The sequence below is a fragment of the Galeopterus variegatus genome, unplaced genomic scaffold (genome assembly GCF_000696425.1).
Source record: "Galeopterus variegatus unplaced genomic scaffold, G_variegatus-3.0.2 Scaffold512, whole genome shotgun sequence".
NCBI lineage: Eukaryota > Metazoa > Chordata > Mammalia > Dermoptera > Cynocephalidae > Galeopterus > Galeopterus variegatus.
In genome coordinates this window covers 356,188-380,250 of record NW_007726623.1, presented here as the reverse complement: position 1 = coordinate 380,250, position 24,063 = coordinate 356,188, and the positions used below count along the sequence as shown (strand labels likewise).

General features: G+C 53.2%; 2 protein-coding genes across 2 annotated transcripts in view; both read left to right on the top strand.

Moving 5' to 3' along the window:
* The window catches only part of LRP5L (low density lipoprotein receptor-related protein 5-like), a 34,026-nt gene extending 23,732 nt beyond the window's left edge, over positions 1-10,294 (top strand). Inside the window, exons 4-6 of the mRNA XM_008569568.1 lie at positions 906-1,077; positions 7,362-7,578; positions 9,696-10,294. Of these exons, the coding sequence (XP_008567790.1) occupies positions 906-1,077; positions 7,362-7,578; positions 9,696-10,027 (721 nt within the window). The 3' untranslated portion in view covers positions 10,028-10,294. The remainder of the gene's footprint in view (positions 1-905; positions 1,078-7,361; positions 7,579-9,695) is intronic.
* Positions 10,295-10,419: 125 nt separating this feature from the next.
* LRP5 (low density lipoprotein receptor-related protein 5) overlaps positions 10,420-24,063 on the top strand; it is a 35,888-nt gene continuing 22,244 nt past the window's right edge. The window contains exons 1-8 of the mRNA XM_008569577.1: positions 10,420-10,464; positions 11,717-11,943; positions 12,938-12,988; positions 13,628-13,812; positions 13,897-13,914; positions 15,837-16,160; positions 18,177-18,283; positions 22,127-22,335. Coding sequence (XP_008567799.1) covers positions 10,420-10,464; positions 11,717-11,943; positions 12,938-12,988; positions 13,628-13,812; positions 13,897-13,914; positions 15,837-16,160; positions 18,177-18,283; positions 22,127-22,335 — 1,166 coding nt within the window. The remainder of the gene's footprint in view (positions 10,465-11,716; positions 11,944-12,937; positions 12,989-13,627; positions 13,813-13,896; positions 13,915-15,836; positions 16,161-18,176; positions 18,284-22,126; positions 22,336-24,063) is intronic.

The window sequence follows — 24,063 nt, the reverse complement described above, 5'->3', positions numbered from 1 at the left end:
TGAAGAGCAGCATCGTCCCCCTGGAGGGGATGTGGATGGGGGTGAGGAGCAGGGTCACCAGGGCATTAGGAGCAAAGAGGCAGAGGCACTGGTTGTCAGGTCAGGTGAAGGGAATTTGGCCCTGAGGTCAGGAGACCCTGGATCTACTCCCTGCTGTGCCACCAGTGAATTCTGTCTAGTCACTGACTGCTTGGGCCTCTGTGTCCTCATCTGTGAAATGGGCAGGGTGGGGAAGCAGACTGCAAGGTCCCCCTAGCCCTGCATTTCATGAGTCTGAGGATCCCCCATGAGGGAAATGGGTTCAGCCGTCAGGTGTAAGATTGTGGGGTCCAGCAATGAGCACTGGAGATGGAAGGGAGACGGGGGATTGCCCGCCGCGTGGGGCACCGTGGGAGAGGAGCCTGTGGCCCGGGGACAGCACAGGCTGGTGTTCCTTGCACAGAAACCTCCGCTCCGAGCTGCCACTCCAGGCTTGAGTATCCTTCTTGGAGCCACAGAGAAAAGGTCACCTGTCCCTTGTCCACGGGAGCCCCTCAGCCCCTTGCAGAAGCTTCTACTCTTCCTCCGGCCTCACTCTGGTGCTTGGCCCCTCCAGCCCATGGGTCAGACGTGAGGCCTCCCTGACCCTTGGCAGGGAATCCCCTGTTGGTGGACCCATGGGGTGAGAGATGAGCCCCAGCCCCGTCAGTGTAAGGGCCCGTGTAGTGAAGCCCGCCCTGGGGGCTGTGCTGTTGGAGTGGAGCTGCCGGCTGCACGCCCCGGGCCGTTGCCGTCCGCTCGGTCTGCCAGCGTTTACAAGCACCTCGTGTACTAGGGGACTGCGGGGTGGGTGATGCTCTCAGCATTGGGGATGCAGCAGAGATAAGACAGATGGACGCTGTCACGGACGTCTGCTTCTTTTCCAGCCTCATGTACTGGACGGACTGGGGGGAGAACCCCAAAATCGAGTGCGCCAACCTGGACGGGCAGGAGCGGCATGTGCTGGTGAACACGTCCCTTGGGTGGCCTAATGGCTTGGCCCTGGACCTGCAGGAGGGGAAGCTCTACTGGGGGGACGCCAAGACGGACAAAATTGAGGTGAGTCCTCCCGTGGGGGCTGCTTTGTCCCGAGGGAGCGTTTTGGTTTGAGAAGTTGTGGGATACAAGTTTCATGCAGAGACCTGGCCTGGCCGCCCCTGCAGCACGGTCCTCCCGTGGGGGCTGCTTTGTCCCGAGGGAGCGTTTTGGTTTGAGAAGTTGTGGGATACGAGTTTCATGCAGAGACCTGGCCTGGCCGCCCCTGCAGCACAACCACATATCAGGAGGGCATCGGTGGATACCTGTGCTCGGCTATTTTGCCAAATGGAATTCTCGAAGAAATAACGTATTGTGATACTTTCTGATGTACAGGAAGGCCCTGAGAGGGCCTGTACCCGGGTTAACAGCGTTGCACAGGAAGCTGTGGTCCTGTGACATGTTAGTGCAGGGGTGGGGGGAGCTGGGCGAAGGGCACGTGGGCATCCTTTGCACTACTTTGCCCCTCCTTGTGAGCTTAATCTATTTCAAAACACAAGATTATAACAAAAAATAAACAGCACTCGCCTATCCACAGCCGGGATTAAGACATAAGGCATTATCGATAGATTAACACCAGCAGCAACCACTGTCCTGAACTGGCGATTCAGTCTCAAGCAGGTAAAGACAGGTGTGTTTCGTTTTTTTTTTTTTCATGGATGTCTTCCTGAACAATGGATAGTCTTGTTCTACGTGTTTTCATATGCTTTAATTTCATTATTTTTCACGCTGGCCAGTATGGGGATGGGACCCTAGGCCTAGGTGTTATTAGCACCTGGCTCTAACCAGACGAGCTGAGCGGCCAGCTCAGCTGGATATGATTCGAGTGGCATCATCTGGTCACGTTCTTTGGCAACTTGCTTTTTGCTCCCCCGTGGAGCCTCCACTGAGCATTTTTTTTTGAGGCGCTCTTGATGCCAGTGACACGTGTGTTATATTTGTCCCCATGGCAGGCAAGTCCCTGGTGTGAGTACCTCTCCTCTTCTGGACCATCTGCGTGCACTCACATCCCTCCTTGTTGGCATCTCCTTTGGGGTCACCTCCGCTCTTTTCAGGGAGTCCTGACCCAGGCAGGAGGAGCCTCAGCACCATCGGGACAGGAACTCAGGGCTTGGGGGGCGCTGGGTGGACACCCTACCCCCCCCAAAAGCCCGAGGAGCTGCAGGTGTAGCCATTTCCTGCTGGCGCTCCCTGTAAATGGCGTGTTTTTAACTGTCCTGTGTCCCAGGTGCTGAGCTGGACGCGGAGGCTGGTGTTTCCAGGGCAGCTGAGCACGATCTGTCTTTGTGTCTCCCGCTGCCCACGGGAGCAGGTTAGGATGCGTGTGTCCAGCCAGCACTGCAGGACCCGTGACAGGCATCTCTGTTTACTCCCACAGCAATGGTTTTCCTTTTATTGTGAGAAAATAAAGTGGACCATTTTAGCCATTTTTAAGTGAACAATTCAGCGGTTTTGAGTACATTCACAGTGTTGTGCCAATATCACCGCGATCTACGTCTAGAACATTTTCGTCACCCCAAAAGGAATCCCCGTGCCCATTAGCAGTCACTCCCAGCCCCCCGTGGTTCCCCTGGCCTCTGGCAACCACTAAGCCACTTTCTCTGTGGATAAGAACAGGCAAGCTCTGGGCATTTCGTGTGAACGGAGTCATACTCTCTGGCCTTCAGTGCCTGGCTTCTTTCCATAGTGTGACGTTTTCGAGGCTCATCCATGCCGTACCGTGTCGGTGCCTCATCTCGTCATGGCTGGATAGTATTCTGTTGTGTGCACAGACCACGTTTGTTTATCACTTCTGGACACCGTCCCGTATTTCTGCTGGAGCTTGGCGCATCTTCTCCTGTGGGGACAAACCCTCGTGGCATATTTTTTCAGTGGTGAAATGCCCCGGGGTCTGGGCCACTGATGTGGGCGAGCTTCTGGGAGCGTTCCTGCTGTGGACTCCAGCTTCTCATGCCAGGGTCTTGGGGTTTGCTACTCTCTCGATCAGCAAACACCTTCTGAGCACTTAATGTACACCAGCTGTATTCCAGGCCTGGGGGCACCCAAGAGATGCTCCTCTGAGTGCCCCTCAGGGACCTGTGGGTCAGGCTGCCGGCCCAGGCGCGTGGCTGCTGCTAGGGGTTGTGGTGGCTTCTGAGGCCTTCGAGGGGAGCAGCCAAGGTGCAAAGAGCCACATTGACCTCACTGAGAGTGCAGTCAGACTCCAAGGGGAAGGGATGGTCAGGGAGGGTATGCGTCGGGTCAGGAAAGACAGGACACACTTTGAGCAGCGGGGACGTCTCTAACACGTCATGTCGGAAGGCAGTAGAACGCTGAGCGGGGTGCTAAGGAACCCGGGTGCCAGCCTTGGGCATGTCTTGCTGCCTGCCTTGGAAGGGGAGAAAGGCTTCTGTTCCGCGTGGCTGTGTGCGTGGCCTGGCTCTGAACGCAGAGCACAGGCAGCGGAAGAAAGGCGCTTTCTGGGGTGACAAACGGCCTTCTCTTTGAAGAGGTAATCAGGCTCCCGGTGTCCCGCCCCCAGTCCCAAGGAGGACTTTACAGGACAGCTGCGGCTGATCCCTTGATGAATTGGGAGAAGAACAAAGGTCTGGAAACGCCGAGCTGATGAACAGGTTTCATCTGGACGGCATTAGCAGCGCACAGATCAGATTTACAGGACGGAGTGGTGATGGTGGGCGGGTCCTCACAGCCCCTCCAGGTGGGGTCTCCTTGCTGGCCTTGTCTGCGACAGCTGTGCTGGAATCAGCTCCCAGCAGCCCAGTTAATGCACAGTCGTGGCAGCCCTATCTGAAGACCAGCTAGTTACCATCATCAGTACCAGCTGGAGCCACCAGTCACTTCCTCGCTGGCTTATTCTGGGAGGCAGCCCTGAGTGCCCCTGCCCACCCGCAGGGCCCACCCAGGTGTCCCGACGTGCAGGTTGGGGCTGTGTTCAGGGGACCTGCCCCACTGTATGCAAGGCCTGAACGGGTGTGGGCTGAGGTCCTGTGGGTGCCACCCCGGCTCTCCCTCCACTTCCCCACGGTGCCTGCAGTCACTGTTTCTCCAGCCTCCCAGACTAGGAATTCCAGTGCTGCGCTGACTTCACACCTGGACACCTCCTGAGCCGCCTTCCCAAGTCTAGAGCCATCAGGGTTGGAAGCTTCAGCCCCTTGGATGCCCTTAGCTACACTCAGCCCAACCTGTGACCCTCCATTGGGCCCCTCAGGACTGAGCTCGTCATGTGCCCCAAGATGCAATTTTATTTGTGACAGTGACCAGGATCCATCCTCTCCCTAAGGGGTCTCTGATGACCCTCAGGCTCCACCCCTCCCTCCCTCTGGCCATGCTCCTGAGCAGATACCAGGCCCGGGACAGCCCAGCATGGGCCTCCCCCAAACATTTCCATTCGTCCCGACCTCTGTCCGGAGCCCCAGACTCAGCTGCCTTCAGCCCTTTCCCCTGGCAGCCTGGGGTCCCCTCATATGCCATGGTCTCATGGGTGGGGACAACCCGTCCCTGCCACCCACTCCACCTACCAGTGAGGGTCTCCCCTTCCAAAGTGGCAGTGTCGGGGTTGGGGCCTGGAGGCTGAGGCCGTAGCCCTTCACACCCATCTGGCACTTGAGCTCTCTCCTGCCACGGGTTGTCGTCGTCACTGTCATCTCCAAAGTGGCAGTGTCGGGGTTGGGGCCTGGAGGCTGAGGCCGTAGCCCTTCACACCCATCCGGCACTTGAGCTCTCTCCTGCCACGGGTTGTCGTCGTCACTGTCATCGTCATTTCACTTGTCTGCGAGCCACCTTGTCTCTCAAAGCAGAAGGAGCTCTGTGGGGTACAGCTCGAGTTGGGGTCTCTGTGCTAACCCCTGGTGGGGGCTTGATCACACCAGGTCAGGAGTAACCTCTTCCCCTTCTCTGACATTCATCGTAAGTGGGTGGAGGTGACGTTGGGCACAACCATAGTAAATGCGCTGCAGGAGTGACAGGAGGTGAGGCCCTGGCAGCCCCCGTCTGTGGCACTGGGAGAGACGTTAGACCACTGGGCTTTTGGCCTGCGAGCCGTGTGTGTGAGGCTTTTTAAAACATGAAACAAAGTCACTGTAGCCCTTGACTTTGGGTTTTGTGTCTTGGTGTGATAATTATTCCCCCAGACGGCAGAACTCTTTGCCCTTTAAACATGTGCTGTCAAAGCCTTGGTCTCGTGCTCACATCTCTGCGCAATCAAGTCAGTGGAAGCAGGATTCACGGTAAGGAAACTGCACATCAGGTGACTCTCTGGGGTCCGCTGCTTTGTGGGCTGACCTGCAGACCCCACAGTGGCGGGTCCTCAGCATGGCTGAGGGTGGGCTTCTTTGGGATCTCCCCCGCTCCCTTCCCACCTCAGTTGCTGGTCTGCAAGTGCTGTGATGGGCTGGCCCAAGAGGCAGGTGTCTGTTCTGCTTGCCTTGGGAAGAGGACAGAAGCCAGCAGCTCGGAGCAGCATAAGCTCTTGGGTATAGTTTCCTTTCCTGAAAAGCAGGGTCACAGGAACTCCTAGAGCAGGGGTTGAAAACTACGGCCCACAGGCCAGATTCAGCAGGCTGCGTGCTCTGTACCACTCTCAAGCTAAGAGTGGTTTTTGCATTTTTAATAGCTGGAAAAAAAATCAAAAGAAAAAGATTGCATGACATGTGAAAATTATATGGAATTCAAATTCCAGTGTCCACATTCTTAGTTTTTGTTACCAATAAAGTTTTATTGGCACACAGCCATGCCTATTCATCTATCAGCTCCATGGCTGCTTTGTTGCTCCAGAGCCATTATGACCTCAAAGTTGAAAATATTTTCTATCCTTTACAGAAAAAGTTTCTTTTACAGAAAAAGATTTTTTTTAACAGAAAAATCTGTCTCCCAAGTCCTCTCCTGGCTCCAGCATTTGTGGGTATCCCAAATTCGATCCTGTTATTTCTGAATTCTGTTTTGACTTCTTCCTCTGCTGGGAGTCAGACTGAGCACGTTCTGTGTGTCCCTCCTGCTCCTCAGACTCACCTGTGGGGAGCTGCCTTAATGATCCTTTGCATCCTGATTTAATTGCTCCAGGTCGGGCCTAGCCATCGTTCTTTGTTTTGTTAAATTCCCTGGGTGATTTTAGCTCCTGGGCTAGTCTAATCCCCTCAGACGAGAAACTGAGGTCCATGGGGGTGCAAGGACTCCCTGAGGACGCAGAAGCCATGGGGCAGAGCTGGAGGGACCTGGCTGTGTGTCCCAGAGCTGCCTGCCCCTCCTGGTGGACTTGGCAGTTTTGTCCTGTGCTGTCCAACAACAGACGACAGAAGTCTTTTTTCTGCTCAACACATGCTCAGGCTGTCTTGCATTTTTGCAGCCTGCAAAACGGAGGATTTGTAGCTTTTCTGATGAGCCAGAAAATATAATCTGGCTGCAGGAGGCCTGCCGGAGCTTGCCTGTAATTGCCTCGTGTGTCTTTCATCCTCTCCCGAGAGCCAGAGAGCTTGGATGTTGTGTCTTTACCGAGTCTTCCTTTTAACGTAAGCTTCTATGGGATCATCGAATCACAGCTTACCTGTTGTCATTGTGTTTCAGTTTGTTACGGCGTTTTTATGTTTGACAGTATTTTCTCCTCTGTGGCTTTTGTGGTATTGCTTTTAATCAGCATTGATGCTTCAAGAAAAAGATTTAGCTTTTACTTCTTGGAGTAAACAGGGGTAGAAAGCAGTCTTAGATTTACAGGCTCAGGCTTAGAAAAAGAAGCACCCTCAGATCTCTCTGGTCCTGACTGAGCAAGAAAGTTGTTCACAGAGAAGTAGGAGAAACTTACCCTGGTCCTGCCCTTGCTCAGCCTTTTGAAACTGTGTGTCAGGGGCTCCCCCACTGCACCTGGGGTGGGCATTGTCGATGGATCCCAGGACTCCTTCCTGCGGAGCATGCTCTGGTCTGAGACCCATGCCTTGGTACTCCAGCAGCTGCTGCCTGTGGGTCAGCAATGGTAAGGGAGGGGACACCTGTTGGCTTTGCCTGTTCCAGACCATGCTGCCCATCCCAGCACAATATCCACCCCTAGACAGGGGAGGCTATGGGAAAGGACCCCTGAACTGGCCCTGCCACTGCTCTGTCAACTGAGGATAAGCCATCAGTGAAAATGTCGTTTATCCAGCACCCCAATGAGCCAGGACACCTGGCATTTTACAGTACCTGGCAAGGTGCAGGCGGAGCTGAGGCTCCTGGGGTTGAACCTGTCTCATTTCAGGCTGGTCAAGCCTGAGGCGGGGTCAGGGTTGGCTCTCGTTGGCATGGCCTTGGCCTGTCCAGACTGACATCTCTGCCATCCGCAGGTGATCAATGTCGATGGGACAAAGAGGCAGACCCTCCTGGAGGACAAGCTCCCACACATCTTCGGGTTCACGCTGCTGGGGGACTTCATCTATTGGACCGACTGGCAGCGGCGCAGCATTGAGCGGGTGCACAAAGTCAAGGCCAGCCGGGATGTCATCATTGACCAGCTGCCTGACCTGATGGGCCTCAAAGCCGTGAACGTGGCCAAGGTCACTGGTGAGTCTGGGAAGCCCCAACCCATGGCTCAGCTGTGCCGACTGGTGCAGGGAAGAAGCGACGGGTCCAAACCTGGAGCATGAGTGTCCAGCTAGGGTGCCCACTCTGGGGATGGGCAGGGCAGGAAATGGTAACACGTGCAGATGGGTGTGGGGCTGGTGTATTGCTCAGAGGTACTGACTGGGTTGTGGTTGTGGACTGGGAGTGCTGGTGGTAATTGTTGCAGCAGTGGTTAACATATATTGTGCGTCTGCTGTGTGCCAGGCCCTGGCTAAGGGCCTTTGTGGCCAAAGCAACCCTACATGCTAATTGCAGTGACTGCCCCATTTACCCTGGGGAGAGGGAGGCAGCCGATGGATGGCCGAGCTCAGGACTCACCCCTGGGTCTGCTTTGACCTCATTGCTGGGCTGGGCCGTGATTGCTGTTTGCTGTGGCCAGGCGTGGACCCTCAGACTCGCACCTTTCACTTGAAAGCCAGGGTTTGCAGAAAGCTCACTTAGGAGGTCTTCGTTTGGCACAGTAGTTTGACTCTCTGAAAAGGATTTCAAAAGCAGGTCAGCAAGTTAGACTGGAGAGAGCAGCGTCCAGGTGTGGTGTGGGGGAGGACAGGACCACGCGGGCTGTGTTCCTGGCTCAGCACAGGTGCCTGTGCTGCACCCGCATGTTGTAGGTGCTCAGCAAATCTTGGCTGGACTAGTTTGACTCTCTGAAAAGGATTTCAAAAGCAGGTCAGCAAGTTAGACTGGAGAGAGCAGCTTCCAGGTGTGGTGTGGGGGAGGACAGGACCACGCGGGCTGTGTTCCTGGCTCGGCACAGGTGCCTGTGCTGCACCCGCATGTTGTAGGTGCTCAGCAAATCTTGGCTGGACGAATGAATGAATGAATGAATGAATGAATGAACGAACGAACAGAGCACCCAGTGCTTGCCATCCAGTTGCTTACAGTCTGGTCAGCGAGAGGCCCTGAGTTAGCTCTACTTCCAGGCAGTGGCTGTAGCTGAGGTGTTGGAGGGATGTCTGGCTTTGAAATATGAGGGAGGTCAATGAGTTTGGGATTGAGGCAGGAGGTAGGAGAGCAGAAAGGACAGCTGAGCAGAGGCCTAGAGGTGAGGCAGCGTGGGGTGACCTTGGGAGCAGCTAGTGTTTCCTGTCCCTGCAGACTTTGTCACACTCTGCACTCCCGATGCAAAGATGATGGGATAGATGAACTCAGTCTTACCAGCCACCTTTAAAAACACGTCCATTATCCACTGTTGAGGGCAAGACCCACCTGCGAGTGATTGTTCAAAAACCAAAAAATAACTCTAGAGATAAGAAAAAGGGTTGCATCTGTGGGGCTGTGATTTAAAGTTGAGAAGTTGGGCTCATCTCTTTTTCTCCTGAATCTCATTTACTGAGGGAGATGGGAAAAAGAATTCTTTTTTTAGCTTAAATACTTAACACTAAATTAAAGCCAATTTTAACAGCACTTAGATAGATGACTGAGATTAACAGTCTGGCCAGAAATAAACGAACATGCTAATACCGTCTGCTTTCATGAAAAAGAGGCGCCTTGACAGTCCTGGGTGACTCTTGAGTTTTCAAGGTTGCCGAGAGTGTCTGTGAAGTGGAAGAAGCATTCTGGAAGAATCTCAGGAGCCAGTCCTGTTAGCTGGCGAGGAGTTGAGGACCCCGGAGGGGTGGCTTGCCCTGTCTCTCCTCATGACATTGTCGCCTCCTTACCCAGTTGGAGCTCAGGCCAGGAGGCTGGACTGCCTGGGCTGGTGTTCTTGCAGAGCTGCTACCTAAGTTCCTAACTATGTCCCCTCCAATAGCCTCTCTGTGCTTTAGTTTCCTCTACTGAAAAATGAGACTAGTTCCTATCACCTTTGTTGATGGAGTGAGTTAAAAGAGGCGATGTCCCGGGACCAGTGCCTGGGGCAGGGCAGGGCTGCTGCTGTTACCCTACTCCCACTTGACTGCTGGGGAGAGCCGGCTGCTGTCATCCGGGGGTCTCTCCCACCCCCCACCTCCTGTCCCCATTTGCCATGCAGCAGGAATACGCCATGCAAAACTGGCTCAGCTGCACCCTTCTCTTTGCTGGGCTGTTTTGTTCAGAGCCTGTGTGTTTTCTTCCAGGAACCAACCCGTGTGCAGACGGGAACGGGGGATGCAGCCACCTGTGCTTCTTTACACCCCGTGCGACCCGGTGCGGCTGCCCCATTGGCCTGGAGCTGCTGAGCGACATGAAGACCTGTATTGTGCCCGAGGCCTTCCTGGTCTTCACCAGCAGAGCAGCCATCCACAGGATCTCCCTGGAGACCAACAACAACGACGTGGCCATCCCGCTCACGGGCGTCAAAGAGGCCTCTGCACTGGACTTTGACGTGTCCAACAACCACATCTACTGGACGGATGTCAGCCTGAAGGTACCGCTTGCTAGATCGCGTTCCCGGGCAGCTTTTCTATGAAAATCTTGCCTGTAATGTTACCACCTCAAAGGCTTACACATTTTTTTTAAAGAACTATAATATTTATTGTAACTTGATGGAAGCTAATGAAATTTTAGCAAACCTATTTTAATAAACACATATGAATGCTTATAATGAGCAGATCTAGTAAATGCACACATGGCGTTTTTGTAGAATGCTGTGTAAATGTGAAACATTTGTTATAAATTGACATTGACTTCAGACTCACCTCACCAGCTTCCATTTGCTTAGCAAACTCTTTCTTCATTCATAGTTCAAACATAAACATCCTGGATAAATACAGGAAAAGACTTTTTGTCTTCTAAAGCAGGGTTTGGCAAACTGGTCCATGGGCTGGCCTCCTGATTTTATAAATAAAGTTTTATTGGAACATGGCGATGCCTATTTGTTTATGGATTGTCTGCAACTGCTCTTGGGTGACGTGTCTGTATGGTCTGTGAAGCCTAAAATATCTCCTACCTGCCCCTTTACACATCCCCGTTCTGGAGCATTGGATGACTAAGACAGTTTAATCTATCTTTTATTCTCTTGTTTGTATTACATATCTTTTAAATATTTATCTGAATTTAAGTCACAAGGGTTCTTTGTAGAAAAAGGAAAATATACAGAAAAGTATAAAGAAACTAAAAATCACCCATAACCTCACCAGCCAGTCAACGTTGCTGACACCTCAGTGGATTTCCTTCAGGTTTTTTTCTTAAAGACATTATGTGTTATAATCATAATCACATGCATAGACTCACATGCATAGAATTCTGTGTCCTGACTTTTTCACTTAACATTATAGCAAGTATTTTATTAAGCCAAAACAAACTCTGCAATATAATTTTTTATTTTATTTTTTTTAAAAGATGACCGGTAAGGGGATCTCAACCCTTGGCCTGGTATTGTCAGCACCACGCTCAGCCAGTGAGCAAACCGGCCATCCCTATATAGGATCCGAACCCGGGGCCTTGGTGTTATCAGCACCGCACTCTCCCGAGTGAGCCACGGGCTGGCCCAGCAATATAATTTTTTAAACATGTAGACTATTCCACTGCACAGATATTTCCTGTTAGACTCAGTCATTCTCTTATAAACATTCTGGTCACTCCACTTTTTCCCAGTTCTAAGCAATACCACAGTAATAAACATCTGTGTGATTTCAAATAGTTGTAGTTTTATAGTTCCTTGAGATAAAGTTTCAGGAGGAAGATTACTGGTTGAAAGGATACAAGTATTTTTAAAGGTCATATATCAATATCCAATTTGCTTTTCCCAAAAAGGTTGTATTTTACTGCATTTCCTTTTTGTCTTTTTTCGTGACCGGCAACGGATCACAACCCTCAGTGTCACGCCCGTACCGGACCGGGACCGGCAACGGGATCGCAACCCTCGGTGTTGCGCCCGCACCTCGCTCAGCCAGTGAGCGGCCGGTCTATATGTGGGATCCGAACCCTCGGCGGGAGTGCCGCCACGCTCCCAAGCGGCGCACGGTAGCAGTGCGCCACCGGGCCGGCCCATATTTTACTGCATTTCCAATGTTCATTTTAGAAGTTTCCATTACGGGTGATCTGGTCCCAGACGTGGATGATAGTTGCTCCAGGTGGCCAAGCACCTCACTGTTAGATGTCTGCAGGAGATGCTGGCTCCTAAAATGTGGCCCTTTCCCTCCGCCTCTGCTCCCAGACCATCAGCCGAGCCTTCATGAACGGGAGCTCAGTGGAGCACGTGATCGAGTTTGGCCTCGACTACCCCGAAGGCATGGCTGTCGACTGGATGGGCAAGAACCTCTACTGGGCCGACACTGGGACCAACAGGATTGAAGTGGCCCGGCTAGACGGGCAGTTCCGGCAGGTGCTCGTGTGGAGGGACTTGGACAACCCGCGGTCATTAGCCCTGGATCCCACCAAGGGGTAAGGACTGTTTCTGTCCATGGTGTGGGTCCCTGCCCCCTCCCTCCCTCTCTGCATCAGCCAGCACGGTGATGCTGCCTGGGCCATAGTGGGAGGCTGTCCTGGCACGCTGTGGTTAGAGTCATACTGACCGTCATCAGCCTGGAAGTTGGCCAGGGCTTGTGGGACCCTCGGAGGTCATCGAGTTCATTCACAGAGAAGGCTGGGGCTGGAGCAGGAGGGGTGCAAGTGGCTGGGTCAGGCCTGTGCTGACACTGACACCCACAGTTTCATCCCAGAGTCCAGGGAGTTTGCATGGGGTGGGTATCTGTGTCTCTGATTTTACTGATGCGGAAACTGAGGCTCAGAGAAACAAAGTGCCTTACATAGGGTCATGTAGCCAGTTAGAGCAGGGCTGGGCCAAGAAGTGCTGTCCCGGCTCCTGTCCAGGCCTCCTTTCCCTGCACTGGGTGCCCGATTCTGTGACCTGAGAGCCGGCTTTGAGGACCTCGGATTTCAGGCTGCTCAGACACTTCTTGCAGGCCAGCAATTAAGACCCACCTCACTAGGCACAAGCATGCTCTTATCTGCCAGGCAGCCTAGGGGTCCTGCCTTGGGCACTGGGGCCAGACAGGCCCAGGCCGGAGTCTCTCTCTGGACCTGAGTTTCCTTTTCTGTGAAGCTGGCACAATGCCCATCCCATAAAGCACCTGTGATGTGTATGGAGCAGCCCAAACCCTGCCTGTTGCATGCTCGATTAGGGAAGGAGGGGCTATTTCAGGATGGCAGCATAAAGAGAAAGAGGTCCAGGTTAGCAGAAGGGCAAGTGAAACTTACAAAATTCTGGAATGAGGACGAGTTTCCTTTTCCGGATCTGCTGAAGAAGAGGGAAGGAGGAGCCGCTGATGGAGATGGCGTAGAGCTGAGTTTGAAGCCTGATCCTGTGATGCCACCTTCTTTGTCTTGGGCTCTGTTTTCTGCCCTCTTTGAGTAAAGGGACTGTCCATCCCGACAGGCCTGTGTTCATCCTGGTTGACACCATCCCCCAGCAGCCCGTCAAGCTTAGGTAGCATTTGTCCTGAAGGAAGTGCCGCGGCTCGGATGTTCTATCATCTGGTTGTCTTGTCTGTGCACCTGTTTTTGTGTTTGTAAATGGGTATTTACTGCTGCGGGAATTCAGGGGGTAGCAATTGACACCATCCCCCAGCAGCCCGTCAAGCTTAGGTAGCATTTGTCCTGAAGGAAGTGCCGCAGCTCGGATGTTCTATCATCTGGTTGTCTTGTCTGTGCACCTGTTTTTGTGTTTGTAAATGGGTATTTACTGCTGTGGGAATTCAGGGGGTAGCTCCATCCCCCAGCAGCCCGTCAAGCTTAGGTAGCATTTGTCCTGAAGGAAGTGCCGCGGCTCGGATGTTCTATCATCTGGTTGTCTTGTCTGTGCACCTGTTTTTGTGTTTGTAAATGGGTATTTACTGCTGCGGGAATTCAGGGGGTAGCAAAGTGACAGCCCCTGGAGGGGTGTTTGGCTCATAACAGAAGCTCAGCAAGGGTCTTGCTCCTTCCCTGCCTCCTGGAGGGACGTCACTGATGCAGTGTTCTCCAGGAAGGGGAGGTCTGGGCCGAGGAGATGATGGCGGTCCATCTGCCCCACTGTGAGAGTGGATTGGACTGAGCCCTCCCTGCCCTCCTCCTGGTTGTCTTCCAGCTACATCTACTGGACTGAGTGGGGTGGCAAGCCCAGGATCGTGCGGGCCTTCATGGATGGGACCAACTGCATGACGCTGGTGGACAAGGTGGGCCGAGCCAATGACCTCACCATCGACTATGCAGACCAGCGTCTCTACTGGACTGACCTGGACACCAACATGATTGAGTCGTCCAACATGCTGGGTGAGGCTGGGCGGGGGCATTGAGGGCAGGCAGCAGGGCCTTGGCCATATCTCAGCCCCCACTGCCCTGTCTCTCGGCCTGTAGGAGGTGTTGGACATACCCGTGAGTTTGTCCCTGAGCACCCCCTGGTGATGTTGCTGTTGTTGTGTTGAGAGAGGCCCTAGTGACAGCTGTTTCCTGTTCACCTAGTGGGTGCTAGGTCCCACTAAGCCCTGTGCCAGGACTCTAATTTGACCCTACACCATGTGGTGGAGGAACTGAGGCCCAGAGAGGTCGTGTGACTCACTTGAGGTCACCAAGGTAGTGAGTCATAGAGCCCTACTGAGACCTCAGGGCCAGCGCTCAGTCTCTGCCCAGCCCTGAGCACGTCCTGTGTGCCAGGCATTGTGCTGGGATCAGTCACGGATGCCAGCACCCCTGGGTCAGCATTCTCATCTCCTTGTTACAGAGGACGAAAATGAGGCTCAGGGAAGTTTTTAAAAAACCTGTCCCAAGTTATCCAGAACCCAGAATGCAGGACTTCGTACTCTATTCTGCTGAAGGAGAGTGGTTACGTTAGCTGTCCTGGCTCATACACCAGCTGACAGGGACTGCTGTGCTCAACAAAAGACCCCCTACCCTCCCGCCCCCAGTTGGGAAAATGAAAGGTCAAAGCGGGCAGAAGCTCTGAGGGACTCCCGGGCAGCCCTCGGTTTCAGGGCAGACAAGGAAGGAGAGGGTGTGGCCCGTCGAGCTGCACGGGGGCAGTCACCCAGGCAGCCCCGGCTTTTGGTTCCTGGAAGAGAGACTTCTGGTGATCATGGGCTGGCCGATTGAAACCTGGGTCTCCCAGAGCCTCTGAGAGCTGTCCAGCACTGCGGAGCCCGCCAGTAGGGGCAGAGGGAATTTGGCTTCCTTCCTGATCACTGCTGCTGCCATTCATGGTGGGTGTGGTCGTGTCCATTCTACAAATGAGGAAACTGAGGTATGGGAGAGCTGAATGCCTTGTCTCAGGTACTACGTAGGCAGAGTTGGAACTAGAAACTCAGTGTCCTGGTTTCTGCTTGGGTTGGGCTACACCCGCCAACTCTGACTGCCTGGTTTGTGAGGCCAAGGGCACGGTTTGAATGCATCTTCCAGGCCACCACCCCAGCTCCCCAGTGCATCGCATGACTTTACTCAGACAAGAAACCAATCAGAGCACAGCTCTGCCTGCCTCAAATGATTAAGCTCATTAATCACCCCAGAGTAAGGAGAGACTCAGATGAAAACCAGTAAAAGCCCTGGAAACTTGCATGACCCTGCAAATTGAGGGTGGCCACGTGCACTGGGTCTGCTGTCACTCCATTGTGTTTTCTGTTTAATGCTCTGGACATTTACTGAGCACTCAGTTAATAACGTGAAAGGCCTGGGCTTGTTGCCGGGGGAGTGAAAGGTGAGTAATGATGTCTGACTTGGTAGGAGCCGGTGTGGAACGTGAACGTGTAGCCTCGCTGCCTGGGTTGTGATCCTGGCCCCGCCACTCAGTGACTGTGTAACTTTAGCCAAGTCACTTAACATTCTGTGCCTCATTTTAATAGTACCTCCTTCTCAGAATTGTAGTGGGAATTAATTGAGATAATGTGGACGAAATCACTTTTGACAGTGACTGGCACCCCAGTAAGTGCTCTCTGAGTGTCCTTGAGATTCATCCACATTGGTATGTCATTTCTATTATATGAGGATTCCACCATTTACTGTTGACGTACATTTGGGTTGTTTCCAGCTTGTGGCTATGACAAATACTCACTGCTGTGAACATTCTGTGTATGTGATTTCGGTGGGTATTGTGTGCGTTCTCTTGCCTGTACACCCGGGAGTAGAATTGCTGGGTAGCTGGATGTTCGGCTTTGATGGATTCTGCCGGTTTTCCAAAGTGGTTGAACACTTTAAGCCTTCGATGCAGTAGCCAGGCTGCAGGTGGAAGCAGTGTTCCTGATAGGGCGCTCTGTGCTTTGTGCCTGGCCCTGCCGATGCTGACAGCGTGCTTGTGTGTCTCCATGCAGGTCAGGAGCGGATTGTGATTGCTGATGACCTCCCGCACCCCTTTGGCCTGACACAGTACAGCGATTACATCTACTGGACGGACTGGAACCTGCACAGCATCGAGCGGGCCGACAAGATCAGCGGCCGGAACCGCACCCTCATCCAGGGCCATCTGGACTTTGTGATGGACATCCTGGTGTTCCACTCCTCCCGCCAGGATGGCCTCAACGACTGCATGCACAACAACGGGCAGTGCGGGCAGCTGTGCCTTGCCATCCCTGGCGGCCACCGCTGTAGCTGTGCCTCACACTATACCCTGGACCCCAGTAGCCGCAACTGTAGCCGTAAGTGCCTCGTTTCCTCTCGCACCTCACCCCCACATCAGATCAGCGTGGCTCTGTGTTATCAGTCTGTTTTGTGTTGCTATAACAGAATACCTGAGACTGGGTAATTTATAAAGAAAAGAGGTTTTTTTGACTTACGATTCTGGGACAGCTGCATCTGGTGCAGGCCTCAGGCTGCTTCTACTCATGTAGGAAAGCAGCAGGCAGCTGGCAGGTACAAGCAGATCATGTCGTGAGAGGAAGCAAGAGAGAGGGGAAGGTGCCAGGGTCCTATAAACAACCAGCTCTTGTGGGAACTAATAAAACAAGAACTCACTACCCCCACCCCACAGGGAGAGCATTAATCCATTCCTGAGGGATCTGACCCCATGACTCCAACAGCTCCCAACACTGCCACATTGGGGATCAGATTAACGTATGAGTTTTGCGGGGGACAACACATCCAAATTCTATCACTCTGGGAGCTAAGATAGAAGGAGCTTCTCATATGGATGTGACCTTGATGTACATGGATGGTTGGGCAGGTGGTGCACTGCACAAGCTGCATAGTGCTACCTGGAGGCCCAAACTGGGTGAAGGACCTGTTGCTTTATCAGGACACAAATAAATGGGCCAGCCCCTCAGCTGGCAGATTCCATAGGAGGATCTTTGGATGTGAAAACCAGTCACAGTGGGAGAGCACTCTCATATTGCCAGCAGCATTCTAAGTGCTTTCCATGGCAGTCATTCAGTCCTCAGGCCTGTCACAATCCCTGTTCACAGACAAGGAAGCTAAGGCACAGAGATGTGCAGCAACCCACCCAAGGCCCCACAGCTGGAAAGGTTTAAGCCAGGCTTGACTCAAGCAGACTGGCTTCAGAATCCCTGCTCTTGACCCTTGGCCAGGAGGTCTCAGGTCAGCTTGTGTAATCCTCACACTGACCCTCTGAATTAGGTGGGCCCTTTTGTCCTCATTTCAGTGATAAGAAAAGTGAGGTTCCGAGAGCCCAGGAGCTGCTTTCCCACAGCCCCTCACTGAGCACACGTGTGTCCTGCTGGCAGGCTTTTCTCCCACCTGGGACATCCGCAGGGCAACTCAGCCTCTATGCAGCACTTGACAGTTTATAAAGCTCTTTGTCCTCCGGGGCCTTGTCTGATCCTCATGCAGTCCTGGGCACGAGCGGGGGGCCTCACCTATCCTAGTTGTATTGATGAGGGACTTGAGGCTTTGAAAGGCAAGGGCTTGTTTCAGGCCCCAAGCTGGTGCATGATGAGTCTGGGGCCAGAGCCTGGGACACCCCGTGCCTGGGCTCCCTTTGTTCCTGTTGCCGCCCCATTTCTCTGGGACCATGACCTTGAAGGGTCAAGTGGAGGTTCAGGTAACCCATGACCAGGAGGGGATGCTGTTAATCTGGGTCCCCTCTCCTGTGGCTGGCAGACCTGGGGTGACACTCTGACGGTAGCTACAACTGGGGCCTCCCCGTGCTCTGAGAACCACGGTTTCTGAACCCAGGCAGCTTGGGTCTCTCTTCGGCCGTGAGGGCGGGGTCATCCTCTACTTCCCAGCTCCTTTGAAAACCGCAGAAAGCAGACCACAGGGAGGCTGAGCTTCTTACGGAGCCTCTGATAGTCGGCTCCCAGGCCCAGCCTGATTCCCAGCTCTGCTGTCAGCTTCATACGCTGCTCAGAGACACCCCCAAGGAGTTTCCCCTCCTGGTGTCATTGTTTATGCTGTTTTCAGTGTTCACTCGAGCACAGAGGCACATTACACAGTTATCTGAGCACCCGTGTGTTTGTGGGAGTGCACTTGATGTTTACCACCATTACCTTCCTTAGAAAGTATTGAAACAACGTGGATGCATATAACATAGAGAGAAATACTCCCCACAATCCATCCCCAAGAAAGAGTTTGCGTGCTTCGGTGTTTTTCCGTGTATGTCTAGCGGGTGTGGATGCAGCTGCATTTCTGGTTCCCCAGCCCACTGCCTCTCCAGCTTCGATGCTGACGCGCAGCCCTTCGTCTCTGCCTCTCTCTAGCCCCCACCACCTTCTTGCTGTTCAGCCAGAAATGTGCAATCAGCCGGATGATCCCCGACGACCAGCACAGCCCGGACCTCATCCTGCCGCTGCACGGGCTGAGGAACGTCAAGGCCATCTCCGAACCCTCGGCGGGAGCGCCGCCGCACTCCCAAGCGGTGCACTCTCCAGTGCGCCACCGGGCCGGCCCAAACCTTAATGTTTTAACCATTGTTAAGTGACAGTTCAGTGGCATTAGGTGCATTCTCATCGTTGTACGGCCACCACCCCCATCCATCTCCAGGAAGTTTCCATCTTCCCAAACTGAAACTCTGTCCCCATTAAACACTGACTCCCTACTCCCCTCCCCCAGCCCCGGGCACCCACCATTCTTTCTGTCTCTATGAATTTGATGACTCTAGGGACCTCATATAAGTAGAATCACACGGTGTTTGTCCTTTTGTGACTGGCTTGTTTCACATTGCATAGTGTCCTCAAGGTTCATCCATGTTGCAATGTGTGCCAGGATTTCCTTCCTTCAACACTGAGTAGTATTCCGTTGTGTGTATCTGCCACATTTTGTTATCCATTCATCCATGGATGGGCACTTGGGCTGTTTTCACCTCTCAGCTGGCATGAATAATGCTGCTACGCATGTTTCCACTTTGCTAAGGTTTTGTACCGAGAGGAGAAGGGGTATTACTCTGGTGTTGAGCAGGATTCTGGCAGGAAATTTTGCACTAGCATAAGAATCGTTGCTTACATTAAACTTGGAGCTCAGGGTTTATAAAACTGGCCAGCTGTGTTTGCCTTCTGGTTTATGTCTCCCTGGGGAGGGCTGTGGGTGTCACTTCACACCGTGCACATTTATCTCAGGTGGTCATTCTGATGCTTGGTGTCCTAGAGTTTGGTTTGACCTCCCGCTCCCACAACCCGCCCTCCATGGTGAGCCGATTCCAGCCGGAGCTGGTGGAATCTTGCTTCTCTTCTGGCCCATCGGCTGCACCAGGCTGAGGTCCACAGTCAGAGAACTCTGTGGCTTTTGGGAAGGAATGTACCCAGTTGGAGCTGACATGAGACTCCCTGGGGCCCACGACTCTGGGGATGTGGATGTTGTTAGCTGCGAAAACATGTGATCCTTTAAAGTGATGCCCTTGCACCTGTCCAGCAAGGTGGCGCAGAGCAGCTATGCGTGTGTGGGTGCGTAATAACTTCGTATAGCATACATTATACGAAGTTATACGATCAGTGACAGATTAGAAAAAAGATAGGAACGTGGCAAATACAGGAGCACCTTTTTGCACATGTTAAATGGTTAAGTGTACAAACCCTACAAAATGTGCATACGTAAATAGTACAGTAAATTATAGCGCTTTTCCTTGAAAAGACGTGAAGTTGGTTTGTGAAGGTGCGCGTTGGGAGAGTTGCAGCTTGTGAGTTTTTATGAAACGGTGGAAGGATTGTGTGAAATCAGGTGGAAAGTTCTAACCCTGGGTGCGGACAGGTGAGGCACATGGCGCCTGTCCAGGGAGGAGGAAGATGTTGGAGGTGTGTCATTAGTGTGTCCCTCCGTGGGTCAGTGCTGGGAGCGATTTTCTGCATTTGTGTAATGTTTCCCATGGATGAAATTTTGCATAAGCAGATGTGAAATCTGTGTTGTGCTCAACACCGTGTTGGAACCAATTTGCGTTTGCAAAATGAGCGTTGTAGCAGAAGCAACCGCTTTATAATGCTAGGTTTGTGTTCCTGTTCCAGGAAGGATGTTTTCACTGGCTTTGGGGCCTACCTGGCATTTCTGCCTACCTGTGAGGGGGCTAAGCGGGAGCGCCGCCGCACTCCCAAGCGGTGCACTCTCCAGTGCGCCACCGGGCCGGCCCAAACCTTAATGTTTTAACCATTGTTAAGTGACAGTTCAGTGGCATTAGGTGCATTCTCATCGTTGTACGGCCACCACCCCCATCCATCTCCAGGAAGTTTCCATCTTCCCAAACTGAAACTCTGTCCCCATTAAACACTGACTCCCTACTCCCCTCCCCCAGCCCCGGGCACCCACCATTCTTTCTGTCTCTATGAATTTGATGACTCTAGGGACCTCATATAAGTAGAATCACACGGTGTTTGTCCTTTTGTGACTGGCTTGTTTCACATTGCATAGTGTCCTCAAGGTTCATCCATGTTGCAATGTGTGCCAGGATTTCCTTCCTTCAACACTGAGTAGTATTCCGTTGTGTGTATCTGCCACATTTTGTTATCCATTCATCCATGGATGGGCACTTGGGCTGTTTTCACCTCTCAGCTGGCATGAATAATGCTGCTACGCATGTTTCCACTTTGCTAAGGTTTTGTACCGAGAGGAGAAGGGGTATTACTCTGGTGTTGAGCAGGATTCTGGCAGGAAATTTTGCACTAGCATAAGAATCGTTGCTTACATTAAACTTGGAGCTCAGGGTTTATAAAACTGGCCAGCTGTGTTTGCCTTCTGGTTTATGTCTCCCTGGGGAGGGCTGTGGGTGTCACTTCACACCGTGCACATTTATCTCAGGTGGTCATTCTGATGCTTGGTGTCCTAGAGTTTGGTTTGACCTCCCGCTCCCACAACCCGCCCTCCATGGTGAGCCGATTCCAGCCGGAGCTGGTGGAATCTTGCTTCTCTTCTGGCCCATCGGCTGCACCAGGCTGAGGTCCACAGTCAGAGAACTCTGTGGCTTTTGGGAAGGAATGTACCCAGTTGGAGCTGACATGAGACTCCCTGGGGCCCACGACTCTGGGGATGTGGATGTTGTTAGCTGCGAAAACATGTGATCCTTTAAAGTGATGCCCTTGCACCTGTCCAGCAAGGTGGCGCAGAGCAGCTATGCGTGTGTGGGTGGGGTGGTCGTGTCCTTCCCACTGGGTCCAAGAGGCTAGGCCTGGTGAAGGAGCTTCTTTTTGGCCACAAGCCCCTTCTGGCCTACCTGGAGACTTCTTGTTTTGCCAACTACTGACTGAGAGACGTTGGTAAAGTGCAGAACGACCTGTGATCAGAGTAGATGTCAGCCCACTCCCTTCCGATAGGGAGGAGCTTTTTATCCAAACTCTAGGTGGCAGCCTGTGCATTCCAAGTCTCCTTTGCATCAGGCCAGGTCATCCAAAAACCCAAACACAGTCATCTTTTGGGGTAACCCAGGGGGTCTAGGTCCACCAGGCATCAGGCTTCTGACATGGGGGAGACGAGGGTGGTTCTGGGCTCTCCCCTCTTGGATCAGTTTAGCAAAGTCCCTTTGCAGCGAGTCCCAGTCAGAGATTACCAAGGTCAGAATTGTCATTCCTGCGATGCAGTGGATGGCATGGGGTCAGGTAGAGCTCAGGAGATCCCAGAAAGTGTAGGGAGGGAGGGCTGGCGTGAGTCACCGAGAGATGTGGCTGGGCCTGCCCTCCCACGAGGGGCTTGGGTCATCCCAGCACCCTCCTCTGCCCCATACCCCTCTCCTGCTCTGCATCCCTCCCCTGTCCTGCATCCCTGTCCTCTTTCCCTCGGGATTTCCACACGTACTGTCCTGGCACTCTAAAAAAACAAACGAGATCTGAGGGTCTTAAGCCAAAAGCATGAGTCCCAGAACAGAAGAGGGAAGATGTCTTGAGAGGGGGCCTGGTGGTCCTGGGGACTGTCCAGCTGTCCGTTGGGCCTTCCTTGTGAGAAGGGACTGGATAAGAGGTCTGATGGCCGTAGTCTGGTGATGCAGTGCTGGGTCTCTTGGTGGATTTGCTAAACGACAGGAGCACTTCCGGAGCCCACTGTCCGGATCCGTCTTTGCACTCTCAGTGAGCATGCGGTTAGAGCTGTTTCGAGAAGAAAGGTCCCCAAACCACTGTTGGAATTTTGAGTTTCAGGCTGATCTCAGGAACCATGGCCTCTGCTGTCCCGAGACATCTCTAGCTGGCACTTGCAGAGTGTCTGATGGCACGAGTTTTGGTTTCTTACTGTCTTACAGCCCTTCGTTTTGACCTCTCCAAGCCAAAGCCAAAACCCAGACAGGCAGCCCCATGATCTCAGCATTGACATCTACAGCCGGACGCTGTTCTGGACATGCGAAGCCACCAACTCCATCAATGTCCACCGACTAAATGGGGATGCCATGGGGGTGGTGCTTCGTGGAGACCGGGACAAGCCAAGGGCCATCGTCGTCAACGCTGAGCGAGGGTAGGAGCCTGATGGGGCGGGCGGGTGCCATGGTGTCGGGGTGAGGGTGCTGCACCCTCTCAGGCATGCCAGGCCATTTGCTGGCCCCTGAGACCCTTGGGTGATGCCAGCCTGTCAGATCTCAGGGGCTGGGAGATATTTTCCATCAGTAGCTTTCCAGGATCTCAGTGGCCCGAGCAGAGAATGAAAACTCATTCAGGATCGCAACAGGGAGGCAGAAACGCGCAGGGCCAACCTCAGCAGGAAGCAGGTGCTAGAATGGAGATGGGGTGCTTTGGTGACAGACACAGGAAAGACTTTGAATAAGAAGACAAATGGGGGGCTGGCTGGATAGCTCAGTCGGCTAAAACACAGTGTTATAACAGCAAGGTCAAGAATTCAGATCCCCGTACTGGCCAGCCACCCCGCCCCCCAGAAAGAAGAAAACATGGGAAAGATGTGAGTTCTAATTTGTGGGTTTTGTGCAGTCCCTGTAAAACTTGAACCCTGTATAAACCCCCTTCCATGATGCTCCAGGTGGTGGATGGTTCCTTCTCCCACATGTTCCACCACGGGGAGCTCCCAGGAGCCTCTTCCTTCCCGGAAGGCCCCCGATGCACCCACTTATAGGTCCTGGGAGTTTGTGATTGGTGGGAGGGCAGCCAGAACATGTGGATAGCTTTAGAGGTTCCCAAAGGGAACAACCAGGGCAGAAGGGTGACCTAAGGCCGCATGACATGAAGCTCAGAGAGAAAACTGAGCACGAAAAGGTTTGGGGTCAGAAGCATGGTGGCCTCCTCCATGTACCTGCAGGACTGACATACAGGATGGGAATTAGACGTGTCTGGGTGCTGTGCTGTAGGGCCCGGGGTGGCTAGAACGAGCACAGGTCCTGGGTGGGGCAGGCAGACCGGAGTTCAAATCCTGACTCTGTCACTTACTGCCCGTGTGACCATGGGCAGGTGACCTAATCTCTCAGACTTGCTTCCTCGTCTGTAAAAGCGAGGACAGTGGCAGTGCCAGTCTCTACAGCACACGGAGGGCTCGGTGCATGGAGGCCTCTGTGTTTAAGGTGGCTGTTCAGGACCTGATGAGGAGGCAGAGGTTCCTCGGCAGCTGTGCAGGGGTGTGTATTAGTTTCCCATGGTAGCCGTAACAAATTACCACAAACCGGTGGCTCAGGACAACAGATGTTTATTTTCTTACACTTCCGGAGGCCAGAAGTCCAAAATCAAGGTGTCAGCAGGGCTACCCTTCCTCTGAAGGCTCTAGGGGAGGATCTTCCAGCCTCTGGTGGTCCCAGATGTTCTTTCACTTGTGGTCACATCACTCCAGCCTCTGCTTCTGACTGCACATTAGCTCCTCTGTGTCTCTGTGTGGACTCTTCTGTCTCTTTTAAGGACACTGTCATTGGTTTTAGGGCCCACCCTAACCCAGTATGGTCTTATCTTGATCTTTAATTTCGTCTGCAAAAACGCTGTTTCCAGATAACCTCACATTCTCAGGTGCTGGGGTGGACATGAATTCTGGGGGGACACTATTCAACCCAGTACAGGGTGTGACCTATCAGCCTCTGGGGCCACCCTGAGAGGCTGGGGCTGTCTGACCGATAACTGCTCCCAGCCCTGCCAGGTACCCTCAGGGCCAGGGGCTGGCCTGATGCTCATGTGAGCTTGTGCTGGTTGAGGAGATGCTGCCACGGCAGGCGCCCCCTGTACCTGTCCTTTACCTGCTGCCCCCCCCCCCCCC